Source organism: Phocoena phocoena, chromosome 20 (assembly GCF_963924675.1).
Source record: "Phocoena phocoena chromosome 20, mPhoPho1.1, whole genome shotgun sequence".
NCBI classification, from domain to species: domain Eukaryota; kingdom Metazoa; phylum Chordata; class Mammalia; order Artiodactyla; family Phocoenidae; genus Phocoena; species Phocoena phocoena.
The window spans coordinates 2916168-2943210 of NC_089238.1; the positions used below are offsets into that span (position 1 = coordinate 2916168).

The window sequence follows — 27043 nt, forward strand, 5'->3', positions numbered from 1 at the left end:
ACTGTGGTTCCTTCAAATCCAAGTTCCTACATCCCAAGACATCCGGTAAGAAAATAAAGTCATGCTTTCCCAGGTGTTTACCCATTTAATGTATTTGTTCTTCTAAACACTGTGAGGCAGGATGGGAACTTTAAAGATGGGGCATTAGAGGACTTAGGCACAGACAGCACATCCCACAATCGTATTGCTAGAATACTGTGAAGGAAGAGCTCTGAAATTACAGTCCCCACTGCCCTGGCGAACAATTTACAGCAGAGGGTGTGTCAGGAGGAGAAACGCCCATTGCGACCAAGGGGAAGCCTTTGTGAGAAGATTGCTTCAGGACCTTCTAGGTCAGCCAAGCACACCCCTGAGCCTGTGCTCGTAATCAATCCAGAGACTGTGTGAAATGGTCAGCTGGGGGTTCGTCTCTTCTACCTCTGTCAGCAGCATCTGGATTTCCTCATCATAGGAAGATTTATTCAGGCTGGGAAAATACAAAAAAAAAAAAAAAAAGTTTTCTTGACTTGACCCATGATGGTTGGCCTCTCTACACCCCAGTGGCTACTTCCTCTCCACTCTTTCCTAGAAACGGCTGGGAGAGTTGTACTGACTGTGCAAAGAATGCACGAAACTTTCCTAGAGACTAGGGAAGTGAGGAGGAGGGATGTGAACCATTCTGTTTATCCTCTGTAGGTCATCGGGGTCGGGGCAAACGGAAGGCATTCACATATTCATTCTATAGACATCAACTACACACACTCTAAATGCAAACATAATGTTCCAAACAATATTAACTGCTACTCTTGAGGAAATGTACTTCTGGGTCAAGACTCCGCTCAGTCCTTTATGGAACCCCTTCCAGCTCTGAGTTGGGGTTACGTCTTTGCGGGCAAGGTAAGTAGGAGATGCTGTTTACAGGAAAGCAGTCATTCTTGCCTGGGGGTGATTTTGCCTCTCGGGGGGGACATTTGACAATGCCAGGAGCCTTTAAAAATTTTTCAGGGAATAGATGTGATAGGCATTCTTTTTAAAAGTTAGTTAATTAAAATTTCATTGAGATATAATTGACATACAACATTGTGTTAGGTTAAGGTATGCAATGCATTGGTTTGATATGTTTACATATTGCAAAATGATTACCACCACAGCGTTAACAACACCGGTAACTAACACCTCTATCATATTGCACAATCTCTCTCTTTTGATTGAACAATTAAAATCTTGTCTCTCAGCAGTTTTGAGGTTTTGTTTTGTTTTGTTTTTATTGGCCACCTGGCTTGCAGGATCTCGGTTCCCCAACCAGGGATTGAACCAGGGCCACAGCGGCGAAAACGCAGAGTCCTAACCACCAGACCACCAGGGAAGTCCCTGAAGTTTCCATTTTTGATCATCATGACTGGAGGGAGGTGTCCCGGGGAATGGAACATGTGGGCAGCGACCAGAGATGCTACACAACCTCCTGTGATGCACAGGACAGCTCCCCAGAGCAAAGAAATCTCCAGCCCAAATGTGAACCATGCCCATGCGGGGCAAACCCATGGCAGTCTAACCCTCCCTCTGAGGTCACTCACCACCAGGGGAAACAGTGTCCACTCACCCAAGCGTCTGCAGGCCACATTCCAGACTGATCAAGGCTTCACGCAGCACCACCGCCCCATCACGGTCCATGCTAATCCATTCCAAGTTCATGCACCTCAGTGATTTGCAGAGAGTGAAAGCCAAGGCCAGGTCCTCACAACAGGCAGAGGTGAGCTCACACATCTCCAACCTGCATGGGGAAACACCACCTCGAAATGCGGATGCCACGCCTCAGAGAGGAGACTTTACAATCTAGACGCGTCCTCCTCCACTGGGGCACATGCGGCAGTGTCTGGAGACATCTGACACACACGAGGAGTGCTACTAGCATCTCATGGGTGGAGAGATGCAGCTAAACATCCCACAATGCACAGAACAGCCCGCTTCCCCACACAGCAAAGAACCACCCAGTCCCAGATATCAGCCGTGCCAGGCGTGAGCAAACCCTGGTTTCACGGCCGGCATTTTACTTATCAGATTGTTCCAGACACACTTGTTTTCAAACATGCTTCCCCTTCATCCCTTTAATCCTCTAGCTTTTCCTCTTCTTGAAGTAGGTAAGCTTTCCCAACATCAGTGGACACTCACCCAAGAGTCTCTAATTTACACTTAGGATGCTTCAAAGCTTCACATAACTGTTTGACACCAGCATCATATATCTTATTGTTCCCTAGTTTCAGGGTTTTTAGTTTCTCACTGTGAATAAGAACAGCAGCGAGGTCCACACAGCAAACAGAAGTGAAGCAACAGCCCATCAACCTGGAGAAAAAAAAAATACACAAAATTCTCCTATACACACAAATATATACAATCACGAGGTCCATATACACAAATATATACGATCATGAGGTCCATATACACAAATATATACGATCATGAGGTCCATATATACAAATATATACGATCATGAGGTCCATATACACAAATATATACGATCATGAGGTCCATATACACACAAATATATACGATCATGAGGTCCATATACACACAAATATATACGATCATGAGGTCCATATACACAAATATATACGATCATGAGGTCCATATACACAAATATATACGATCATGAGGTCCATATACACAAATATATACAATCATGAGGTCCATATACACAAATATATACGACCATGAGGTCTAATCTGGAATGGCTTCACTTATGTTCACTTATTCCTGTAAAGGTAGAAACACTCAAGTACTCCTAAGATGATGATGATGGTAGAGATGAAACAACGACTCCGCTTCTCCACTTTCTTCACTCTGCCCGGGCTCCCTGCAGTTCTCTGTGCTGCCTGGTCTCTCCCCCCCGGGGCCTCTGCTCTCGCTGCCTGTCATACTCTTGGTCCAAATACCAGCAGGGCTGCCCCCTTACTCCCTCCAAGTCTCTGTACAAATGTCACCACGCTGAGGACTTCACTGAGTATTTCATATTATATCTCCTATGTATCTCCTGCCCCCAAGCTCATGACGTAGAGCTTCCGTATGACCCAGCAATCTCACTCCTGGGCTTATATCTGGCGAAAACCATAGCTCAAAAAGATGCGTGCAACCCTATGTTCATTGCAGCAACATGGATGGACCTAGAGATAGTCCTACTGAGTGAAGTAAGTCAGACAGAGAAAGACAAATAGCATATGATATCGCTTATATGCGGAATCTTAAAAAAGGGTATAAATGAACTTACCTACAAAACAGAAATAGGGTTACAGTTGTAGAAAACTAATTTATGGTTACCAGGGGGAAAAGGGGGGTGAGGGATAAATTGGGAGATTGGGATTGACATATACACACTACTATATATAAAATAGATAACTAATAAGGACCTACTGTCTAGCATAGGACCTCTACTCAATACTCTGCAATGACCTCTGTGGGAACAGAACATAAAAAAGAGTGGATATATGTATATGTGTCACTGATTCCCTTTGCTGTACAGCAGAAACTAGCACAGCATTGTAAATCAACTCTACTCCAATAAAAATTAATTTAAAATAGTCAGTAGTGCTGACTGAGAAACCATGATAGATGCAGATATGCACACATACTGGCAACTTCACACTCACAGGTGTGTGCGCGCACGTGTATCTATGCGTGTGCCTGCCACTCCGTGGGAACAGGGATGACAAAGGGTTTCATTTACCGATTTACCTTATCTGCCCGGTGAAAGGAACGACTGATCCTCATGCTGTGCCTGTTCACTGTGTGCTTCGATGGGCCAGCCAGTGATAATAGTACTTTATGTGCATTATTCCCAGTGGTCGCCTCCATCTTTTTTTTTTAATTGCGGTATAGTTGTTTTACAGCGTTAGTTTTTACTGTACAGAGAAGTGGAGTTCCCTGTGCTATACAGCAGGTGCTCATCAGTTGTCTATTTTATACATAGTAGTGTATGTATGTCAATCCCGATCTCCCAGTTCATCCCACCACCCCACCTCCATCTCTTGAGGTGGGAAATATAATTATCCTCATGTTACACTTGGGGAGAGGTGAGGCACCCTCACAAGTTCACACAGCTAGTTTAGGACACTTGGGACTCCATTTCCGGTCTTTCCAAGGACAGAGACCCAACTCCAGAGTGGCAGACCCTACCAAGTCCTGACAAGCCCTATAGTCAAGACACACACCCATCAGCGAGCCCCAGAAATATCACGCAGGGTAAACATGTAGCCTAGTTTTTTTTTTTTTTCTTCAGCAGACTCCATGCTTTTCCCCCCTTCCTGTTTCTTTCCCAGGATGCCAACAGCCAAAAAGGAAACGCTGACATTCAAGCAAATCACAGCCAGACCTACCACAACTCCTCTAGGTTGCAGTTCGGGTGCTTCAGTGATTCACATAGCGTTATCACTCCATCATCTTCCAGGAAATTTAACCCCAGATCGAGAAAAGACAGGGATTTGTTGCACAGAAGGACTTGGGAGATGTAGTCGCAGGCTACAGAGGTGAGGCAACAGTACGTCAACCTGCAAAGACACACATACTTCATCCGTCAACCTACTTAAGCTCTATAGGGTAATATTTTCATGAAACTCCATGTAAAAACTTTCTTGTACTTCGTGGTCACTTAGAAAAACAGGAGGATTAAAATGTGCAGCAGGTGTGGAAATACAGAAGGATGTGGACTACAGGGTCCCAAACTGGGGAACGGAATCTCGGATCCCAGTTCCAAGTCAGATCACCACCAGCTGGATGAACTTGGACAAAATCATCCCTTCACTGTGACACAGTGTGCTTATTATTTATAAGAGCTGGACAACGTCCTATTTCACATTCTTCTTTTAAAATGTTATTGAAAAAAATTTGTGGTTATGAGTTCTTGTCTACTCACTATTGGGAATTTAGAAAATAGAGGGAAGCATATGATACAAGTTGCAACCGGGTAGATCAAGACTGAATGTGACCTCTGAATGTAGTTGGTTTAGCTGACATTTCATGCGGAATTCTACACTTCTAACTATCACATACAAGCCAGATACCTGGGACTCCACAGCAGATGGTTACATGGCAAATAACAGGTGGAAAGGATCAGGAACCCACCTTGGGTGGGGCAGGCATGGTCCAGTTCACCTCACTCCCCCAGCTCCCCCATCCACCCACCAACTCCTGTTACCTCCCTGGCCCCTTCAGGGGCATCTCAGAATGTCAGACCTTTGGCAGGAAGAATACTCAAGTCTTTGATTAGCAAACACTACTCACTCATGGTGGGTTTTCCCTTTCAGTTTTTGAATTTTTGAAATCAGACAATAAGCAACTGATTCATACTTTTTTTGATGAAATATGCTTTCTCTAACATTTAAAAAAATTAAGACTTTAATGGTTGCATAATATAATCTCTGATGGGTCCATGACCCTACAATTATACATTCCCTGAATCTCTGCATTTGTATTTTTATACTTTCTGCCATTTTAAGTTATACAGAATTAATATCTTGCATCAAAAATTTTTGGAAGTTCTGAGGTTTATTATTAAATAGACTTTTCATTTGTTTCTTGATTTATTAGCCAACCTACTTTGCAAAAAAAAACTTAGTGCTTTCGATCAGACTATAAATTTGCCCATTTTGCAGAATTCTGGCCAAGTGGAATATATGTTTTAAATTTGTGCTTTTGTTTAAAAGGGTATTAAACATTTAAATATTAAAAAATTAACTACTAAAAATAGGTTGAACATTAGGGGATTGGGGTAAGGGCTATAAGAGAATTTTTGTGCTATTTTTCCAACTTTTCTGCAAGTCTAGTTTTTATTTTGAAACTAGTTCAAAATAAAGTTTAAAAAATAGGTTGAACATTTTTTTCTTTTAAAATTACTAGTGACTTTCTTGCGTCTTTAGTAGTCTTTCATTTTTAAGGAATAAAGATTCAAGTTTAAAAACAAAAAAAAAACGTTAAATGATGTATTTTGAAGGACTCTTAGATAAACACAGCCTGGTTAAGTGACCAGTTATTGAATACACTTTAATTCTACTTATTGTATAATATCCCACAGGATTTAATAGCCAAATCCTTTCATCTTCCAATATGTCATTTCTTTTGTACCTCTAAAGATTTTTTGGTCTAATCTTTATAGTGCAGAGTCTGTTCCTTATTTTTTTAATAGTTTGGTTTTAATGTTTAATGTTCCTGGACCTTATTTTAGTTTGGATTTTCTCTGACAGTCTAAAAAGTCATCTGAGTAATAATATTCTCACCTTCTACGGTAAGTACCACCTTGGGTGGGTATGTAATACACAGGTCTGTGTACACAAACACACCTGTGCATGCACACACACACAAAGAAAAGTTCTGTTTCTAGACGACTTATTCGCTTCCATAGACTTGGGTGTTTTTGCACCTGTACCCTACTTTAAGGCATTTTTTAATTTAGCACTGAGTTTCTCCCGTGGCCTCACTGGGTAAATAGAAAACCCTTTCTCTTGCCCCTAACAAGGAAGCAGTTTGTTTTATATCTTAGCAACAAGAAAGAAGTAGAGACATTGTTCCCAGCGATAACCTAGAACCTATGCAACCCCACACCGGCGAGTAATCAAATGAATTCCTTTTTCTTCATTATTTACACTGTCCCTCTCCCCAGCCCCCAGTACACCTACAGAGACATCATCCTTCTTCATGATAACCAAGATTTATTGGGCTCCAAATCAGATGCCAGGCATCTAAGGGCTAGTCTCACATCTCTTGAATTCAACCTCATGGCTCCTCTGTGGGGCAAATATTTGCATCTGCTCCATTTTGCTGGACCGTTCAGGGCCCATGGGCATGCTCTGCCGTCTGCCCCCTCCCCCAGGCCTCCCCTCCCCCACGCTGACTCACAGCAGTGCCTCCAGGGCACAGGCTGGATCCTTCAGGGCGTCACACAACACCCTCACTCCTTCGTCCTTCAGGGGATTATCTATCAAGGAGAGAAGCTTCAGCTTCTTGTTATGGACGAGAACAGAGGCGATGTCTTCGCAGGCTTCGTCCGTGATGTCACATTTTCCCAACCTACACGAGAGACACATGTGGTGGAATGGTGTATGCACAACCGACCCTGGACCACATCCTGGCTCCTAATCCCGCACCTGCCAGTTCCAGACTTTGTAAAAGCACGGATGTAATTATATGACTTTCCTCACGAATCCCTTATTGCTTTAGGAAAGCAGTAAGTTAGGAAAACGTCTGAGCCCGTGCTTCTCAACACTGTTGTGGACAGCCGTCCACAGCAAAGAATGATCTGGACCTCAATAAGTCTGATTATCTGATTATTTACCATCAGTATTTATAAGGTTGAGAAACCCTGGTCTGAGCCTTAATGCAGCTTAAAAGAACATCTCACGGGCTAGAGCAGGTTTCTCAACCTCAGCACTGTTGACACGGTGGGCTAGATCATTCCTTACTGTGGGGGCTTCCTGTGTGTTGTAGGATGTTGAACAGCATCCCTGACCTCTACCCAGCAGATGTCTAGAGCATCCTTCCCATGTAATCATGACCATCAAAACTGTCTCCACAATTAACAAACACTAGTGACCTAATCATTTAGAACAACCTCCTCCCTAAAGTGCTTTTTCCATTAGCTCACCCCTCTTCTGTTTGAGCAGAGTGAGTTCAACTTTCTTTCCTATTGCCATAGTCTGAACTCCTTCCTACTGCAAAATCTTTTTTTTAATTAAAAAAATTTTTTTTGATGTGGACCATCTTTAAAGTCTTTATTGAATCTGTTACAATATTGCCCCTATTTTTTATGTTTTTTTTTTGGCTTTTTGGAGCAAGGCATGTGGGATCTTAGTTCCCCGACTAGGGATCGAACCCACACCCCCCGCATTGGAAGGTGAAGTCTCAACTACTGGACCACCAGGGAAGTCCCGCAATCATCTTAAATGAAATCTTCCTTGCTATGAAAAAAAAAAAAAAGTCTCTAGGTATGGACACCTCCTAACAGAGGATGAAACTATCCTCTGTTGAGAATTATTGGGCTGGAGAGAACCTGATTTTGAGGACTTCCCACTCCCAAAATACCAAACTGAAGGCAAGAGCACAGTCGGTCTGCCCCAAAGAAGCAACGATTCTACCTATAAGCTGTGTACAACTGACTCCTGGTTTCCTAGATCTGCTACCCAAGTCTTATGCTACCATAATAAAATGAAACGCTCCATGCCAATGGCATAATGTGAAACAGGGCCAATACTAAGGAATTCTGTAAGCTCCCCCTGAGTAGAGAGAGCTAGTGTAGAAGAAAAGAATTGTCACGATACGGAAACAGCTAGAATGATAGATAGGGTCAACAGCAAGCCTGTATGTTCAAACCACTCTTCTTCATGGACCCTGTCTCTCCTGATGAATCTTGACAGGTGAAATTAACCAAGTGTATGTGATCATCTATTGTATTACTGGTGGAGAGAAGAGTGTATTCTCTTGGTAGGTTTAATGAGTTGTTTTTGTTTATTGCTACTTCTATTACTCCCTTTTGTTCTTCCTGCTGAAAAAGGGATTGAGCCTGTTTAAGAAATCACCCAGTGATGCTAAGGGCATCCCAGATCATTTTCAAGATGAAGAAATGACTTTGGGCAAATCACTTTCCCTCCAGCCTCAACGTTATCATCTGGCAGATTACAAGATCACACTTGTGACCATCCATAAGCCTTCTCATTTTAAGTTTCTCTGACTATCTTCAGGAAAAAGAAATTGCAGTTATGGTTTTGGTATGGTCAGTTGAGAGCAGAGCCAAGGAGAATCAGATAAGGTGTCCATGAGAAGTAATTCAAGTGAGTACCAGAGAAAGGAAAGACGGGACAGACCTGAGAGGAAGCCTTGCCCTTTAGAATCCATCCATCCTCATCTTACTAGGAGGTCTACCGATATTGAGATGGAAGTGGTGAAATAAGTAAGAGACAAAGACACGAAAGAAAATGGGCATATTCGAACTGCAAAGTTCACACTGGAAAAAAAATATATCATGAACAACCCCGAGACTTACAGCAGTGCTTCTATGTTACACACTGGGTGTTTCAGCGTCTCACACAGCTGCCTGACGTCCATATAGGAGAGGCCAGTGCCATAGAGGTTCAGGTATTTCAAATGAGGGTTATGAAGAATGGCCTTAAAGAAGTATAGGCTATTTGCAAGGTTCGAAGCAAAGTTATACCTGCAAAAGATGAGGAAATACGGTAACTCATGCAATGAAGTCCAAGCACAGAGCAAAATACCTGTTGCACAGTTCTTCCTACTTCCCATGCTTAGGCTCCCAAAATTTGTTTTTGGATATCTGGTTACTGCTGCCCATAAATTCTCTCCGGGATCTTCAGACGCCAGATGAGATGGCGCCTGTTTCTGCGAAGTCCTTCCACTTCTGAATACTACCACAGATATTACAAGGGAAGAGAATCAAACTTACCCCTTATTAACCTCTAAGCACCATGAGGGGAGAAATACCATGTGTGTACCTCCTTGCATCCCAGGCCTGGCTCGGCGCTTCCCATCCAATAGAGACACACATGTTCAAATTACTGTGTGCCAAGCCAGACTCTTCCCCAAGGAAAGGCTCCACTCCTGTTTAAAAACTGAAGTTGTTTTTAAAAGGAGACAATTTTTAAAAGCTAAAATAAAAAATAAAATAAATTAAAAGGAGGCAATATATTGGGTCGGCCAAAAAGTTTGCTTGGGTTTTCTGTAAGATGTCCATCAACAGAGGAATGGATAACGAAGATGTGGTACATATATACAATGGGATATTCCTCAGCCATAAAAAGGAACAAAAGGGCTTCCCTGGTGGCGCAGTGGTTGAGAGTCCGCCTGCCGATGCAGGGGACACGGGTTCGTGCCCCGGTCCGGGAAGATCCCACGTGCCGCGGAGCGGCTGGGCCCGTGAGCCATGGCCGCTGAGCCTGCGCGTCCGGAGCCTGTGCTCCGCAATGGGAGAGGCCACAACAGTGAGAGGCCCGCATAACGCAGAAAAAAAAAAAAAAAAGACAAAGGAACAAAATAGGGGACTTCCCTGGTGGCACAGTGGTTAAGAATCCACCTGCCAATGCAGGAGACACGAGTTCGAGCCCTTGTCCGGGAATATCCCACATGCCGCGGAGCAACTAAGCCAGGGCAACACAACTACTGAGCCTGTGCGCCACAACTACTGAAGCCCACTTGCCTAGAGCCTGTGCTCCACAACAAGAGAAGCCACCACAATGAGAAGCCCACACACCGCAAAGAAGAGTAGCTCCCGCTCGCCACAACTAGAGACAGCCCATGCGCAACAACGAAGACCCAACGCAGCCATAAATAAATAAATAAAATTTTTAAAAGAAAAGGAACAAAATAGTGCCAGTTGCAGAGATGTGGACAGACCTAGAGACTGTCATACAGAGTGAAGTCAGTCAGAGAGCAAAAAACAAATATTGTATAATATCGCTTCTATGTGGAATCTAGAAAGATGGTACAGATTAACCTATTTGCAAAGCAGAAATAGAGACAGAGATGTAGAGAACAAACATGGTTACCAAGTGGGGAAGTGGGGGTGGGATGAATTGGGAGATTGGGACTGACATATATACACTAATATGTATAAAATAGATAACTAATAAGAACCTGCTGTATAGCACAGGGAACTCTACTCAGTGCTCTGCGATGAGCTAAATGGGAAAGAAATCCGAAAAAGAGGGAATATATGTACACGTATAGCTGATTCACTTTGCTGTGTGGTAGAAACTAACACAACATTGTAAAGCAACTATACTCCAATACAAATTTAAAAAAATAAATAAATAGAATTACTAGTAGCTAAAAATAGAAAGTAACAACTTGGGTTGAATTTATATTGAACATATGATCTACTATTGAAATCCGTACTGAAATAAAATTTCTGAGTTTAAAAACAGATTTCTTTTTAAAGGAGACAATTTTTAAAAGTTAAAATAAAAAATAAAATAAATACAAAGGAGACAATATATTGGGTCAGCCGAAAAGTTCGTTCAGGTTTTCTGTAAGATGTTACGGGAACACCCAAACGAAATTTTTAACCAACCCAATATGTCATGATTCAAGACTCAGGCTCCTGAGATAGAGAAAACCACATTAGAATACTTGCTTTTCTCCTGGATATTTTGCAAGTTTGGGCAAATTAACTTAATGGTGGAGTTTCTTCATGAAACAAGTAGATAGGGTCATGATGGTTAAGAAATCATGATTTATTATAGTTCCTGGAACATGACCAGGCTTTGATTTTTTAGGTGTTTTTTTAAGATGTTTTTTGGATGTGGATCATTTTTTTCATTATCTTTTATTTGCACTTACTTTATTGATTTACTTATATATTTTTTCACCCATTTAATAGGTTGTTTATTATTATTATTATTTTAACATCTTTATTGAAGTGTAATTGCTTTACAATGGTGTGTTAGTTTCTGCTTTATAACAAAGTGAGTCAGTTATATATAAACCTATGTTCCCATATCTCTTCCCTCTTGCATCTCCCTCCCTCCCACCCTCCCTATCCCACATTTGTTACAGTATTCCTTCTTTTTTATGTCTTGGTTTTTTGGCCGTGAGGCATGTGGGATCTTAGCTCCCTGACCAGGGCTCGAACCTGCACCCGCACCCCTGCACTGGAAGAAGTCTTAACCCCTGGACTGCCAGGGAAGTCCCAGGTTTTGATTTTTTTAATAACATATATTAAATGTATAATATATATATATACTTCTTATAAATTTATATATGATTTATAAATACATGCCACACAGCGTGGCTCTCGGTGTCATGACTTAAGTGTACCCTGACTTCTCCCCTCCTAATCGACTTTGAGAAATAACAAAGTAAATATTCTGCCATGTTCAAGCACTAAAATGTGAATTATGCATTGGCCAGAAATAAAAGACAGATGTGAGGGACACAACAGCCTGGAAGACTTGTGGGAATTCCAGGCAGAGTGATGCCCTAAACGTATGAGCAATACCCAAGGCACTTCCTGCCCAGAGATGGATGCAGCCCAGGACAGCAGGGTGGGACTTGTAGGGATTTGAGGGAGGGGGTTATTACTGTCAGGATAAGACAGGCTGGCCCAGCGAGCAAGGAGAAGTGCTACCATGGAAAGACAGGGAAGGCCCTTGATATGCCGGCGACACCTGTGAGAAACGGGGGCGTCAGCAGGTCCTCTGAGCCACCTTGCCACTGAACACACGGTGATTCACAGGCCGGGCAGCTGCAGTGGACTCCAACACCAGGCCGGCAGTAAGCGTTGAGTCAGCAGACAAACGGTGGGAAAACAATCACAAGGGTGAACATCTAATCAATAATTGTCACCATCTACATCATCAGTGCGGATCAGCAACCTCTTGGAAAGGAGACAGACTAAAATGGAAGTGTTGACAGTAACGCAGTTTGTTGGGGTTTTTTTGCTTTCCTTAGAGTTAAGGAAAAAGTTAACAGAGCAAAAAGAGGGGTAAGAAGGGGAGGGATAAATGGGAAGATTGGGACTGACACACACACACACTACTGTGTATAAAACAGATAACTAACAAGGACCTACCGTCTAGCACAGCAAACTCTACTCAATCCTCTGCAATGGCCTATATGGGAAAAGAATCTAAGAAAAAAGTGGATATATGTATATATATAACTGATTCACTTTGCTGTACACCTGAAACTAATGCAACACTGTAAATCAACTATATGCCAATAAAAAAAAAAAGCAAGAAGAGCAGAATCTCCACCATCAGCAACTTATAATGTTGGTGAACTAAGAACCATGCACCCTTGGAGCCAGGCTGATGGGTTCAACACCTGGCTCCACCTCTTGCTATCTGTGTGACCTTGGGCATGTTTCTGAATCCTCCCAGGTGGTGGTTTTCTAGTGTGTACCAGGAGGTACTGAGACTGACCACCTCATTAAGTAATTAAAGGCATATAATGAGCTAATACTGTGAAATACCTGTAATAGTTGCTGGACATGGTGAGTGCTATAGTGAGAGCTAAGTGGACATTCAATCTCTTTGCCTGAGATTTAAAGAGCTCTTATTTTGATGGAGTAAGTGAATCAATGGTTAGTGTAAAAACCTGACACAATGAATAATCACTGATATAAAAATATTTTATAAGCTTGCTAATCTTTTCTTCACATTCTGTGTCCTAACCCTATAAAAATCTTAAGTTTATCTTGTTGATGTTTAAAGGGATGGTTTCAAGTTTTACCTCCCTACTGTAACAGAGATAAGCAATCCTGATCGTTTTCCTAAACTTAAAACACAAGCCTTCCCCCAAATTATTTTCTTTATTAATCATTTGTCAGTTCCAAGATTGAAAGGGCCCCAGTGAGAGCCAGTAAAATTAGGTTAAACAAAATTTCCACAGGGATCCATAATATTGAAATTTGTAGACTATTAGGGATAAAGAAGAAACCTAAGGACTACCAAAACAGAGGATTTTTTTTATAAAATGATCTATAACTGAAGAATGGAAATGATCAATCTCTACATCTGTGAGTGAAATAATTCAGAGAAAGATACTATATGATCTCACTTCTATATGGGATCTTAGAAAAACACTAAACATAAATATTTGGTGGTTGCCAGAGATTGTGGGTTGGGAGGATGAAATGGTAGAAAGTGGTCAAAAGTTATAAACTTCCAGTTATAAGATAAATAAGTCCTGGGGGTCTAATGGTGACTGTTGTTAACAACACTGTATTATATATTTGAAAGTTCCTAAGAGAGTAGATCTTAAAAGTTCTCATCCCAAGAAAAAAAATTGTAACTACATATGCAGGGCAATACATGTTAACTAAATAAACTTCTTGTGGTGATCACTGTAATATATACATGTATCAAATCATTGCATTGTACCCCTAAAATGAATACAATGTTCTATGTCAATTACACCTAAAAATGAATACAATGTCTGTCAATTACACCTAAAATGAATACAATGTTCTATGTCAATTACACCTAAAAATGAATACTGTTCTATGTCAATTACACCTAAAATGAATACAATGTTCTGTCAATTACACCTACTATGAATACAATGTTCTATGTCAATTACACCTAAAATGAATACAATTCTATGTCAATTACCCCTAAAATGAATGCAATGTTCTATGTCAATTACACCTTGATAAAAACTGGGAAAAAATCTGCATCTGCAAAGCTGAATTTAAGGAAATTCCCTGGCTGTCCAGTGGTTAGGACTCTGCTTTCACTGACGAGGGCCTGGGTTCTATCCCTGGTTGGGGAACTAAAATCCCACAAGCCACATGGTGTGCCCCCCCCCCCCAAAAAAAATTTTTTTTAAAAAGCTGATAGTGGGAAGCAACTGCATTGCACGGAGAGATCAGCTTGCTGCTTTGTGACCACCTAGAGGGGTAGGATAGAGAGGGTGGGAGGGAGATGCAAGAGGGAGCGATATGGGGATATATGTATACATATAGCTGATGCACTTTGTTATAGAGCAGAAACCAACACAACATTGTAAAGCAATTATACTCCAATAAAGATGTTCAGAAAAAAAGATGAATTTAAGAAAAAATCAAAGAAACAAGGGGAAAAAGGTTTAATATTCAACGTGTATTCTCATCATTAAAGGATACAGTTGCAAGGGAGATGGTTTTAGACTCAAGTTGACTCAAACTTTTGACTCAAATTTGCTCCTGGTAGGGAGTCTTGGAAAAGCTCTTGGTATAGTGACATAGGATGAACAATGAATTCGGCTGGAAAGAATGAGTCACAGAAGCAAGAATAAGCTAAGAAATTGGCAAATGTGTCTAAAAGAGGCACACACTTGTCAGTAACAACCTGATACCACATGGTATCTACAGGGGAGGTAGATGGTACAAGGTGGGAAGTGGGTAGCAAAAGAAAGGCAAGTCATTTCAAGGGTGCTCCAGGTCAAAGAGCTACTTACTAACTCAAGATCTTCTCACTTCAAAGAGCAATCCTCAGTCTCTGCAATCACGCCAAACTACCTGTTCATTCTCTTCACTGGACAAATACTTAAGTTCCAACTAGATGCCAAGGTGCTGGGTGTATATAGACACGAATATGACAGTCCAGGACCCAGAACCCAGAGCTTACCTTCTGCTTGGAGGCAATTACAACAGAAGAGTGGCAATTTCATAACTGATACTGAAATCAAACATAGGATGAGGTTCTAGAGTGGCTGGGCTGGGGGGACCGGGCTGCTTAACTGGGGGGAGGGGTGGTCAGAGAAGACATTTGGAAGAGCTTGCTTGGTGAAAGTCTAGGGAAAGACTGACCAGAAAGAAGAGCAGCTGGAACAAACATTCTGAGTCAGGAATGAGCTCAGTCAGGGGTCTGAAAAAAAGTTAAGTCCCGTGGGCCACAGCATACGATGGGGAAGCAGGTGAAGGATAAACCAGAGAGAAGGAAGGGAAAAGCTCAGATTCTGAATATTTTCCTAATGATGGGAAATCATGAAAAAGACTTCACGGCACAATTTATTGTTTAAAAAATCTCTCCACCTCCTAGAGTAATGAAAATAAAAACAAAAATAAACAAATGGGATCTAATTAAACTTGAAAGCTTTTGCCCAGCAAAGGAAACCATAAACAAAAAGACAACCCTCAGAATGGGAGAAAATATTTGTAAAGGAAGCAACCAATAAAGGATTAATCTGCAAAATATACAAACAGCTGTACAGCTCAATATCAAAAAAACAAACCACCCAATCAAAAAATGGGCGGAAGATCTAAATAGACATTTCTCCAAAGAAGGCATACAGATGGCCAAGAAACACATGAAAAGATGTTCAACATCACTAATTATTAGAGAAATGCAAATCAAAATTACAATGAGGAGGCTTCCCTGGTGGAGCAGTGGCTTGAGAGTCTGCCTGCCAGTACAGGGGACATGAGTTCGAGCCCTGGTCTGGGAGGATCCTGCATGCCGTGGAACAACTGGGCCTGTGAGCCACAACTGCTGAGCCTGCGCGTCTGGAGCCTGTGCTCCACAACAAGAGAGGCCGCGATGGTGAGAGGCCAGCGCACCACAATGAAGAGTGGCCCGCGCTCGCCACAGCTGGGGAGGGCCCTCCCACGGAAACGAAGACCCAACATAGCCAAAGGTAAATACATAAATAAATAAATTTATTTTAAAAAAACCTACAATGAGCTATCACCTTACACCAGTCAGAATGGCCATCATCAAAAAATCTACAAACAATAAATGCTGGAGAGGGTGTGGAGAAAAAGGAACCCTCCTACACTGTTGGTGGGAATGTAAATTGGTGCAACCACTATGGAGAACAGTATGGAGGTTCCTTAAACTAAAAATAGAAATACCGTGTGACCCAGCAATCCAACTACTGGGCATATACCCAGAGAAAACCATAATTCAAAAAGATACATGCACCCCAATGTTCATTGCAGCACTATTCACAATAGCCAGGTCATGGAAGCAACCTAAATGCTCATCGACAGAGAAGTGGATAAAGAAGATGTGTTACATGTATACAATGGAATATTACTTAGCAATAAAAAAGAACAAAATAATGTCATTTGCAGCAACGTGGATGGACCTAGAGAATATCATACTAAGTGAAGTCAGACAGAGAAAGACAAATATTATATGTGGAATCTTAAAAAAATGAACTTATTTACAAAACAGAAACAGACCCACAGATTTCGAAAACAAACTTATGGTTACCAAAGGGGAAAGGTGGGGGGGGGAGGGATAAATTAGGAGTTTGGGATTAACATATACACACTACTATATATAAAATAGATAACCAACAAGGACCTACTGTATATATAGCACAGGGAAATCTACTCAGTATTCTGTAATAATCTATATGGGAAAAGAATCTGAAAAAGAATGACTATATGTATAACTGAATGACTCGGCTGTACACCTGAAACTAACGAAACACTGTGAATCAACTATACTCAAATATAAAATAAAAATTAAATTTAAAAAATTTACATAGAAAAAAAAAAAGTATTTCTGTACATAAATGCAGCCTCTCCACTAGAGAAACACCTCCTTTCCCTGACTACCTACCTTTAATAAAAAGCATTCTTTTTACCCTAAAAAAAAAAAAAAAAGTATCAGATGTGGGGCTCCAAGGACAATGGTGCTTTAAGGACAAAGCATGACGCGGTCTGAAAAAGTTGCAGCGTTACACCCCCTACTGGACTCTTAATCGCCCTCCCCACCCTGTTGTGATGGTTATGAAATTCCCGAGCCCACCTGGGTGACGCCCACCTAGGCAACAGGACCGGTCCCAAATAAGGAAAGGCATCTGGCCTGCCCCACTCCCACCATCTAGAAGGAAGCTATATGTGCCTCAACCAATCAGTAAACGAAATTTTCACCTCGGACCATTCCTTTGTTTCCTGGCTATAAAAAGTGATCAATAGCACATGTTTGGGCTCGACTCTCCCAGCCTACTGGGAAGTCCGCCCGCTGTTCTGGTAGCGACACTTCCCTCTAATAAATTGTCTTCTTTACATTCTGCCTCGTTCTTTTCCAACCCGCTTTGGACCAGGACATCAGAGAAGGACTGTGAGCTTCTCTGTGCTTCTGGTACCTGTTTTGTAAAAGGGTGATGACAAGATTGTTATGAGGGTTAAAAGACAAAGGAGAAAATTAATATTAAGCAACCATCTCTGTGCCAAAGAAGTGTTCTATACATGTTACCTATTCTCTGTGCTATTCTTCTTCTTTTTCTCTTTTATGAACTTCAGGCTCTTTTCCCACCTGTCCTCAGCACCCTTCTCCTGCGTTACCTGGGAAACATCTATTCTCAGTCCATCGTCATCCAAGCAAACATCACCAACCACCAGGACTGTTCCCTCTTAGGTTCCCCAAGCAAGTTTTATTGTACACGTCACTATAGTTAGAACATTTGTTACAGAGAAACGGAAACGGGGGCCACAGTTCAAACACATCCCTACACCAAAACACACGCAGTCTTGTAACCCAAAGGAAAAACCGATTTCCTCAAAATGCCGATTCTGCTTCTTAAACAAACTTAAGGTTTCTCCAAGTCAGCATGAACTTGCAACTCCCCAGCTAACTGGCTGTGCACAAGTGAGCTGATGCCATGGGAAGGAAGGTATAGTTCTAGGGACCACTCACAGCAGCAAAAAAAATGTCCTTTCTCATCCAGGCTTTGTAACCTGAGCTGTAGCTACTGGGAACTGAGCTTCTTGACCACGTTCAGTTTTAAAGTCTCCCTGTTTGTCCACAGTTTGTGTCTCACTCAGTAAAACATTTGAATCAAGGAAAGCACTCAGCATTTTCTTTTGAAACACTGGATTGTAGCTTGGGTTTTCAAAAGGAGCCAGAGTAGAAAGAATGACACCCTGCTATTGACTTAAAGAATAGGTGAAGATCCGACTTACACGAACTTCTGGAGTCTACAGACAGGCTGAGCCAGCGTCCTGCAGAGAATCGCCAGGGAGGCCTCGTCGAACTGACAGTTGTCCAAATCTAACATCTGGAAGTTCTCGCTGGCAGTAAATGCGGAGCAGAGATCCCGCCAGAGGGAGAGCTTCTCGATGGTACTACAGGAAGACAAACACCGTGATTCTCCAGTGGCTCAATTCAACTAGTTCCTTAAAAAACTAAGAACAGAGCTAGCATGTGATCCAGCAATCCCACTGCTGGGCATGTATCTGGAGAAAACCATGGTTCAAAAGGACACAGACACCCCAGTGTTCATTGCAGCAATGTTTACAATAGCCAGGATGTGGAAGCAACCTAGATGTCCATTGACAGATGAACGGATAAAGAAGATATGGTCCAGGGACTTCCCTAGTGGCCCAGTGGGTAAGAATCTGCACCTCCAATGCAGGGCGCTCAGGTTCGATCCCTGGTCGAGGAACTAGATCCCACATGCATGCCACAACTAAGAGTTTGATGCTGCAACTAAGACTCCACATGCTGCAACTAAGAAGCCCACAGGCCGCAACTAAAGATCCTGCATGCCGCAACTAAACATGCCACAATGAAGATCCCATGTGCCACAACTAAGACCTGGCACAGCCTAAATAAATAAATAAATATTTTTTAAAAAGCTGTTCATATTTAAAAAAAAAAAGATATGGTCCATATATACAATGGAATATTACTCAGCCATAAAAATGAATGAAATAATATCATTTGCAGCCATATGGACGGACCTGGAGATAATCATACTAAGTGAAGTAAGTCAAAGAAAGACAAATATCGTATGATATCATCTATATGCAGAATCTTTAAAAAATGATACAAATGAACTTATTACAAAACAGAAACAGAAAAAAAAACAAACAGAAACAGACTCAACAGGCTTATAAAACAAACTTATGGTCACCAAAGGGGAAAGGTGGGGAGGGGATAAAGTAGGAGTTTGGAACTGACATATACACACTACTATATATAAAATAGATAACAAATAAGAACCTACTGCATAGCACAGGGAATTCTGCTCAATATTCTGTAATAACCTAAATGGGAAAAGAATTTGAAAAAGAATAGATACATGTATATGTATAATTGAATCGCTTTGCTGTACACCTGAAACTAACACACCATTGTTAATCAACTATACTCCAATACAAAATAAAAATTTTTTTTTTTAAAGAATGCAGGAAAAAAAAAAAAAAAAAAAAAAAAAGAATGCAGGGCTTCCCTGGTGGCACAGTGGTTGAGAGTCTGCCTGCTGATGCAGGGGACATGGATTCGTGCCCCAGTCCGGGAGGATCCCATATGCCGCGGAGCGGCTGGGCCCATGAGCCATGGCCGCTGAGCCTGCGCGTCCGGAGCCTGTGCTCCGCAACGGGAGAGGCCACAGCAGTGGGAGGCCCGCGTACCGCAAAAAAATAAAATTAAATAAATAAAAATAAAATAAAATAAATTTAAAAAAGAATGCAGGTAAAAAACCAAAAAAAAAGACATATTCAACACAGGAGAACACCATTCCCAGAGGCCCTCAAAGCTGACAGTCACAGTCAAACCTGAACAGGGAGAGCAGCAGTCAGATGCACTGAGTCAACACGCATGGCGGTCAAAGAAGTGAGCCGTGAGGCCAGGGCGATGAGGATCAAGCCCCATCTGAAACACTTGTGGGTTATGTGACACTGGGCAAGCATTCAACATTATTCTGCCTCTGTTTCCTCCTCTTTGGGGTGACAACACTCAACTGTTATGTGGACAAAGGTTGATATTTGGTGACCCATCAGCAAACGAGGAACTGTGTCCAAAAACATGACTGTACAGGTAGATGTAAAATAAATAAGTCACAGGGATGTAAAGGCCACAGTTAATAATACCAAATTACATATTCGAAAGCTTCTGAGAGAGCAGATCTCTCTGTCTTGCTGTTCTGCATGACTTTTTTCCAGTTTGTTGAACTACAATCGATTTACAATATGATATGGACGTCAGGTGTACAACATGGTGCTTTGATATTTTTACAGGTTACACACTATACTATGTTAGGATGAAATATTGACTTCTTCCCTGCATTGTAGATTACATCCGTGTGACTTCTTTATTTCATAATGGCTACTTCATACCTCTTTGTCCCTTTTACCTATTTTGTCCCTCCCCCTCTCCATCCTCCTCTCCCCTGTGGGAACTGTTTGTTCTCTGTTATCTATACTGTTTCTGTATTCTTATGTTTGCTCGTTTGTTTTGTCTTGAATCGATTCCACACGTAAGTGAAAAGGTACAGCATTTGTCTTTCTCTCTCTGACTTACTTCACTAAGTTTAATACCCTCCAGATCCATCCATGTTGTCACAAATGACAAGATTTCATTCTTTTTTATGGCTGAGTAATATTCCATATATCTGACAATATCTATAAATATCACATCTTGTTATCCATTCATCTGTTGATGGACACTTAGGTTCCTTCCATAACTTGGCTATTATAAACAAGGCTGCTAGGAACATTGGGGTGTATATAAAAGTCTTCATCACTAGAAAAAAAAATTCTGTAACTAGGTATGGTGACAGATGTTAACTAGACTTACTATGGTGATCATTCCACAGTATATACAAATATTGAAAATTATGTAGTACACCTGAAACTAATATAATGTTGTATGTTAATTATACTTTTTGTCTCTGGCCAGGCCATGCAGCATGTGGGATCTTAGTTCGCCAACCAGGGATCAAACCCATGCCCCTGCAGTGGAAGCGCAGAGTCTTAACCACTGGACCGCCAGGGAATTATACTTTAATTAAAAAAAAAAAAAAGACCATGAAAGGGGGTATGTATTTGAGAGCTGAAGTGTGAGCTGGTAGCCTGAGCCTGATGAAAGAATACAAGCTAAAATCAGCAAAGAGAAAAAGACACATGGGCAAAATCCAGAGGAAACTAGGCATAAGCTTCCGAGTGTCCCTTCCCAGTGGATTCACCAGGATATGCTAAAAGACTATGGGAAGGGGAAAAAAGAAGCATAGTCCTGGCAATAAAAAATGCTTACCTTTCAACTTGACATTGGCCCTATGAAGACATTTACCCCGATTATACAGACAGAAATACTTACGAAACAGAGTTCATGGCCACACGGCTAGCAAATGGCAGTAGGAGAACTCAAATCAACGTCTTTCTGACTGCAAAAGCCATGTTTTTAGGTACAAAAATACAGTGATTTATGAAATACCCCTTGGGGGTTGGAGCAAGCTAAATATAAATATGGTGTGCGTGTAGGTTAGAGGGAGAGAATTAATAGATGGACTCACTTGGAGATGGATCCAGATTCATCTGAAAAGACATTTTCTATACACAGGTGAAATTTCTGCAAACTTTGGCAATGTTTCAGACAGAATGCAGATACTGTCAGTTCTTCAATGGTACCAATATAAATGTCAATTTCTTCGAAGAAATTCATCACTTGGGTTACAAATTCTTGGTCCTGGGTCTCAAACAAACAATTGAACAATTCCTGAAAACTCACCACGATCTTACTGGGGTCACACTGACTTAAAGTCTCAAGGCTTTGAGTTACTTCCTGCTTTATGTCTGTGGACAGTGGGAAACCAAGAGATGTCTCCAGCATGTTTGTTATTTTTTCAGTTGAAAATGCAAACAGGAATAGCCCCATCCAGGACCAATGCGAGTAGGCTTCGCTCATGGCTGCTGTGACAAACTGGGTCACCTTTCCAATGACTGGGTGAGGACGGTCCTTGGGTCGTTTGAACAGATAGAACAGGGCGGCACAAAATTCTTGGATACACGTGTGGATGAAGGTCAAGTAGTTGCCGCTCCTTTGAAGAAGTCTCATGTCCACCCACATCGAGGTGTCGGATTCGGACACCCCATTCCTCCTGAGATCCCCAGGGCAAAACAGAAACGTGCGAGTCCACATTCCCTCTGCAGCCAAGGTACACAGGCTTTGTAGTCGGGTTCTGTTCTGCTTAGGTGGACAGTTCCCACTTGCTGCTTTGAATACGTTTGTCAAGAAGGACACATACAAACAAGTGATGCTTTCGGAGGCAATCTCCAGGTCTTCTCCTTTCTCCAGCTGCCACTTCAAGCAAGTACAAACCAACCAGCAAACAAACGGACTTTTGCACAAGACAAACAGCGGTCTCTTCTCTCTCACAAAACCGAAGGCTCTGGAGGATTTGTTCTTCTCACGGAAGTAATGGGAGAAATACAGCTTCCTTTGGCGTTCAGAGAATCCCGGGAGAAATATGCATTTTGTCTGACACAACAAGAAATAATTTTTTTTCATACCCATCTTTCCTAGGGCGATAAGCAGAGAGGATTCTGGGAGCATCTGTTTGTGTAGCAAACTGCTCAGGACAATCTGCACTGGCCGTTGCTTCTCCCAGTCACCGCACAGGTCAGCGTCAAGCGTCAGGTCAAATTTCAGTTCCTCCAAGCCATCCAGGATGAACAGGATTCTCTCTGGCTGGGAAAAAATGTCTACGATGGGCTCTGAAGACTCAGGCCAGTCCCTGGAGATGAGCTCCACTAGGCTCGTGTCTGTAATACTGTTCATTTCACTGCCTTTGAGGAAGAAGACAAATGAGAACCTGTCCCTCCACAGGTTTCCCTCCGCCCATTCCAGCATCGCTTTTTTCAAAAGGGTTGTTTTTCCAACTCCTTCAGGACCTTGCAAGATCACAGTGGGTGAGGGATTTCCAGGCTTGTCTGCAGTAAGGTAGACAGCATTCAGTTGTTCATATTCATTCTTTGTGGTTTCTTTGTAGAAATCCTCAGGAACCTCAAGGCAGGTCTCCTTTTCCCATATGTCTCGGAATTTTTTCTTCATGTGGTTTCTATATGGGTTTAGCTTATCTGAGTTAACAGGGACAGAATAGAAGACAATTAAAAAATACACTCCAGGGCTTTCCTGGTGGCGCAGTGGTTAAGAATCCACCTGCCATTGCAGGGGACACGGGTTCAATCCCTGGTCCGGGAAGATCCCACGTGCCGCACAGCAACTAAGCCCATGAGCCACAACTACTGAGCCCGCGTGCCACAACTACTGAAGCCCACGCGCCTAGAACCCGTGCTCCACAACAAGAGAAGCCACCGCAATGAGAAGCCCGCACACCGCGATGAAGAGTAGCCCTCGCTCGCCGCGACTAGAGAAAGCCTGCACGCAGCAACGAACACCCAACGCAGCCAAAAATTAAATAAATTTAAATAAATTTTAAAAATAAAATAAACATATGCATGTATGCACATGCTTGGCCATGAAAATAAACAGTAACTCAAAGTCCTTATTAAAAAAATAAAATACACTCCATCCTTGGGACTCAGAATGACCCCTACAGATTTACTCAGACACACATGCAAAGACTGATGCATATGCCCACATGGGACCAGGCTGCTGAACTCAGTTTTGTTAAAACCAAAATCTATCTGAATTCATGTCCGTGGAAACACCTGATCAAGACTGGAAGCCCATCTCAGAGCTACAGGCTTCACAAAGTGTGAATACTTGGGGATTACATTTCAAACTAGAAGAGGGGTGCTAGCCCCCCAGTCGAGAATTCATAACCACTACTATTTATTTACCGAGGGCCACCCAGGAATCGGGGCTGAGAAAGGCGTCACTGGTACTTCATCTTCCATCTCTTCAACAACCCATTAAGATTCATTCTATGCCTACTTTACAGAAAAGTGTTGAGAGTTTATGTTACTTGGCTAATTTGGTTAATGAACGATATTAGGGTCAGGTATTTGTCTCAGTTGTCTGACTTGAAATCATAAAGTCTAGACTATTTCTGTTAAGACCATGCTGATTGCAATTTAATTTCAGAAATGCACCCGTGAACCGTCATTCTTTCAACCTGCCCTTATTATGTACCTTCCATGTTCAAGGCTACGCACTAGGGGAGATAAACAAATTACAAATGTAGACAAGGACCATACCCTGCACTGAAGAACTATGAACTACAGTAGGTGAGGCCTTTCTGCCTGTCTTCTGAGCAAAGGGCATTGCTAGTTTTGTTTAAGTATGTGTGACTAGGAAAAGAGCCTTGGAAATTAGGGAGCCTTTCTCTCTCTGGGACAGAGGAAGATTTGTTTATAAAAACGGGTGATTTCAGGGAGGGGGAGGGATAAATTAGGAGTTTGGGGTTAACATATACACACTGCTATGTATAAAATAAATACCCAGCAAGGACCTACTGTATAGTACTGGAAACTATACTCAATATTTTGTAATAACCTATAAGAGAAAAGAATACGAAAAGGAATATATATGTGTATGTACGTGTATATATATATATATATATATACACACACAAATGACTGAATCACTTTACTGTACACCTGAAACTAACACAACGTTATATATCAACTATACTTCAATTTAAAAAAATCATAATAAAGCCATGAAAACAGATGAGAGAGAGAATCTGGAGAGCAGAAATATAAAATATATAGAAATGCCAGGAGAGCTTCTATGGTCATGAACTCCAGTTTGAGGTGAAACACTCAAAAATAACTAAGAACATATATAAAGAGAAAACAACTTTAATGGGTGATTTGTCTCATGTTTTGTCACTTTTATTTCCCAGGATTTACAACTCAACTCATCTTATTTTCTGAGGGGAGACAAAACGGTGTATCCACCCAGAGGAGGATATCAAGCAATCAGTGAGCCAAAAATAACTGGTTTGGGTCAGCTCTGCCCCTTTTGGAAAAGTCATCTAACATGAGGAGACACCGTTTGACCTGCATCTTTTTCACTTGTAAACCTCAGAGTCGTGGTAAGAATGAAAAGACATTATGCATAAAAAGTTCTTCCTATAGCACCAGGGGCATATGTTCTCTATAATTATTTCCTCATCTTAGGACTCTGCCCAGTCTCTTGTGCAGGTCTGGTCAAAAGGATGTGACCTACATGGGGAAGGAATCTAAAAAAGAGGGGATATGTGTATATATTACTGATTCACTTTGCTGTACAGGAGAAACTAACACAACATTGCAAATCAACTATACTCCAATAAAAAAAATGTTTGCATAAATTTTTAAAAAAAGGATGGACAACAACCATAATGGAATTCCATCTCAGCAGTCCTGGTTGTGTAGACACTAAGTCCCAGGTCATCTCCTGGAATAGCATTGACTCAGCTTGGAACAGAAAAATGGGGAGCAGACACTTAGATGAACGATTTGTCTCAGGACACTACTCATCCACAGTCCATCACTGGCCCATGAATGACCGAAGTTGGCTTGCAATTCTTCTACTATTTCCAAGCGTCCTACTGACCTATACATATTCTCAACTGATGGAGGCGTGGCCACTAACACAATAACAATGTGACCTTCATTATTAGAAGCTCCCAGTAAACCAACCCTCCCCCAAGGGTCCCTGTGCTGCATCCCTTTCATGACACTTACGTCTGATCTCGTCCCGAGCCTTCGTCCAGAGATCTCCCCGGTTGATCAGTAGAAAGAGACTCAGGGTCACATCCCATGCCACTTTTCCTGGGTAATGCTTGCTCAACAGCTGTGACAGATTTTCTCGTGAAGCCTTCTTTAGCTCGGTCCATGGGATTGGCTTGAGTTTGAATTTCAGAGATTCTTGCTTGAGCAGCTCCTTAAATTTCCAGAACTCTTCCTTTTTGAGCTCCTCCAGGTACCAGAGCAAACCAAAGTCAGAAAAAAAAGATTCGGCCATCTCGTCACAGGATTGTGGAGCCTGGACTTCTCCAGTGGGGTGCAGTGGGGGGAGGATCCTCAAAAACAAGGACTAAGTGATACCTGGGGAAGAATGTCGTCATTATGGAGTTAAATCTCAGCAGTGTAAAGGGGCTTAAAATGATGGATATCATGCATTTCTTGTTTAAAACCTATCTTCCCAGCTTCACTTGGGGAAGGTACCCCATCCTTTCTCAACATTCCGAAATCATGTATGTGAATTCAGTGCTAGCAACTAAAAATGTGGTTTATACTAAATCAAATGTCAGGGAGCATTCTAACTACCTAAAATCATAATAAAGCTTTGAGGTTTATCAGTGTGGCCAGGCAAGGAAAAATTAGGGTATTTCTGACCTTGTGTCCCTACCGTATATTGCGAGCACTCCTGAGAAGAATTGACTATTGACCTTGTGTTCTCATGGGACAGTCTATCTAAAGCTCAAAAGCCCATGTTATACCGAACATTCCTTGAAGGAAAACAGTTTCTGGTCTAGGCTGACTAACTTTTGAAGACTTTAAAAAAAAAAGAAATCAAAAGCCTAAAGATACGTCTTTGGTACATGAAAGTTTTGATGAATCCCTGAAAGATGGAAAACAGAGAGCTGTGCCTGGAAAAATAAATTCAACATTTCAAAATGAGGGCAGGAAAAGACAAATCCAAGGGCACACCAGCTTACATACTGTGGTCCTAGACAGAAAGAAGGAACTCTGAACAGCCATCTCAACGATGGCTCACGGAAGTACGTTTCAAAGAGCGTGGCCAACTCAGCACTCAGTGCAAAGAGAAGTGATGAAAAATGTTAATAGTTCCAGAAATTCCAACATCTATCTCATTGACGTTCCAAACAAACAAAAACAAAAACAAAAACCCAGAGGGAATAGAGGGAAGGAAATAATTCATGGAAGAAAGCTTTCCAG

General features: G+C 41.8%; 1 protein-coding gene across 1 annotated transcript; it reads right to left on the bottom strand.

The window, feature by feature from the left end:
• Positions 1 to 333: 333 nt before the first annotated feature.
• NLRP9 (NLR family pyrin domain containing 9) lies at positions 334 to 26105 on the bottom strand. Its single transcript, XM_065899055.1, has 9 exons — positions 25826 to 26105; positions 21703 to 23266; positions 18371 to 18532; positions 9002 to 9169; positions 6862 to 7032; positions 4347 to 4517; positions 2149 to 2319; positions 1580 to 1750; positions 334 to 466 (listed from the first exon to the last, which is right to left on the bottom strand). The coding sequence occupies exons 1-9, from the start codon at positions 26103 to 26105 to the stop codon at positions 334 to 336; spliced, it is 2991 nt and encodes a 996-aa protein (XP_065755127.1).
• Positions 26106 to 27043: the final 938 nt, after the last annotated feature.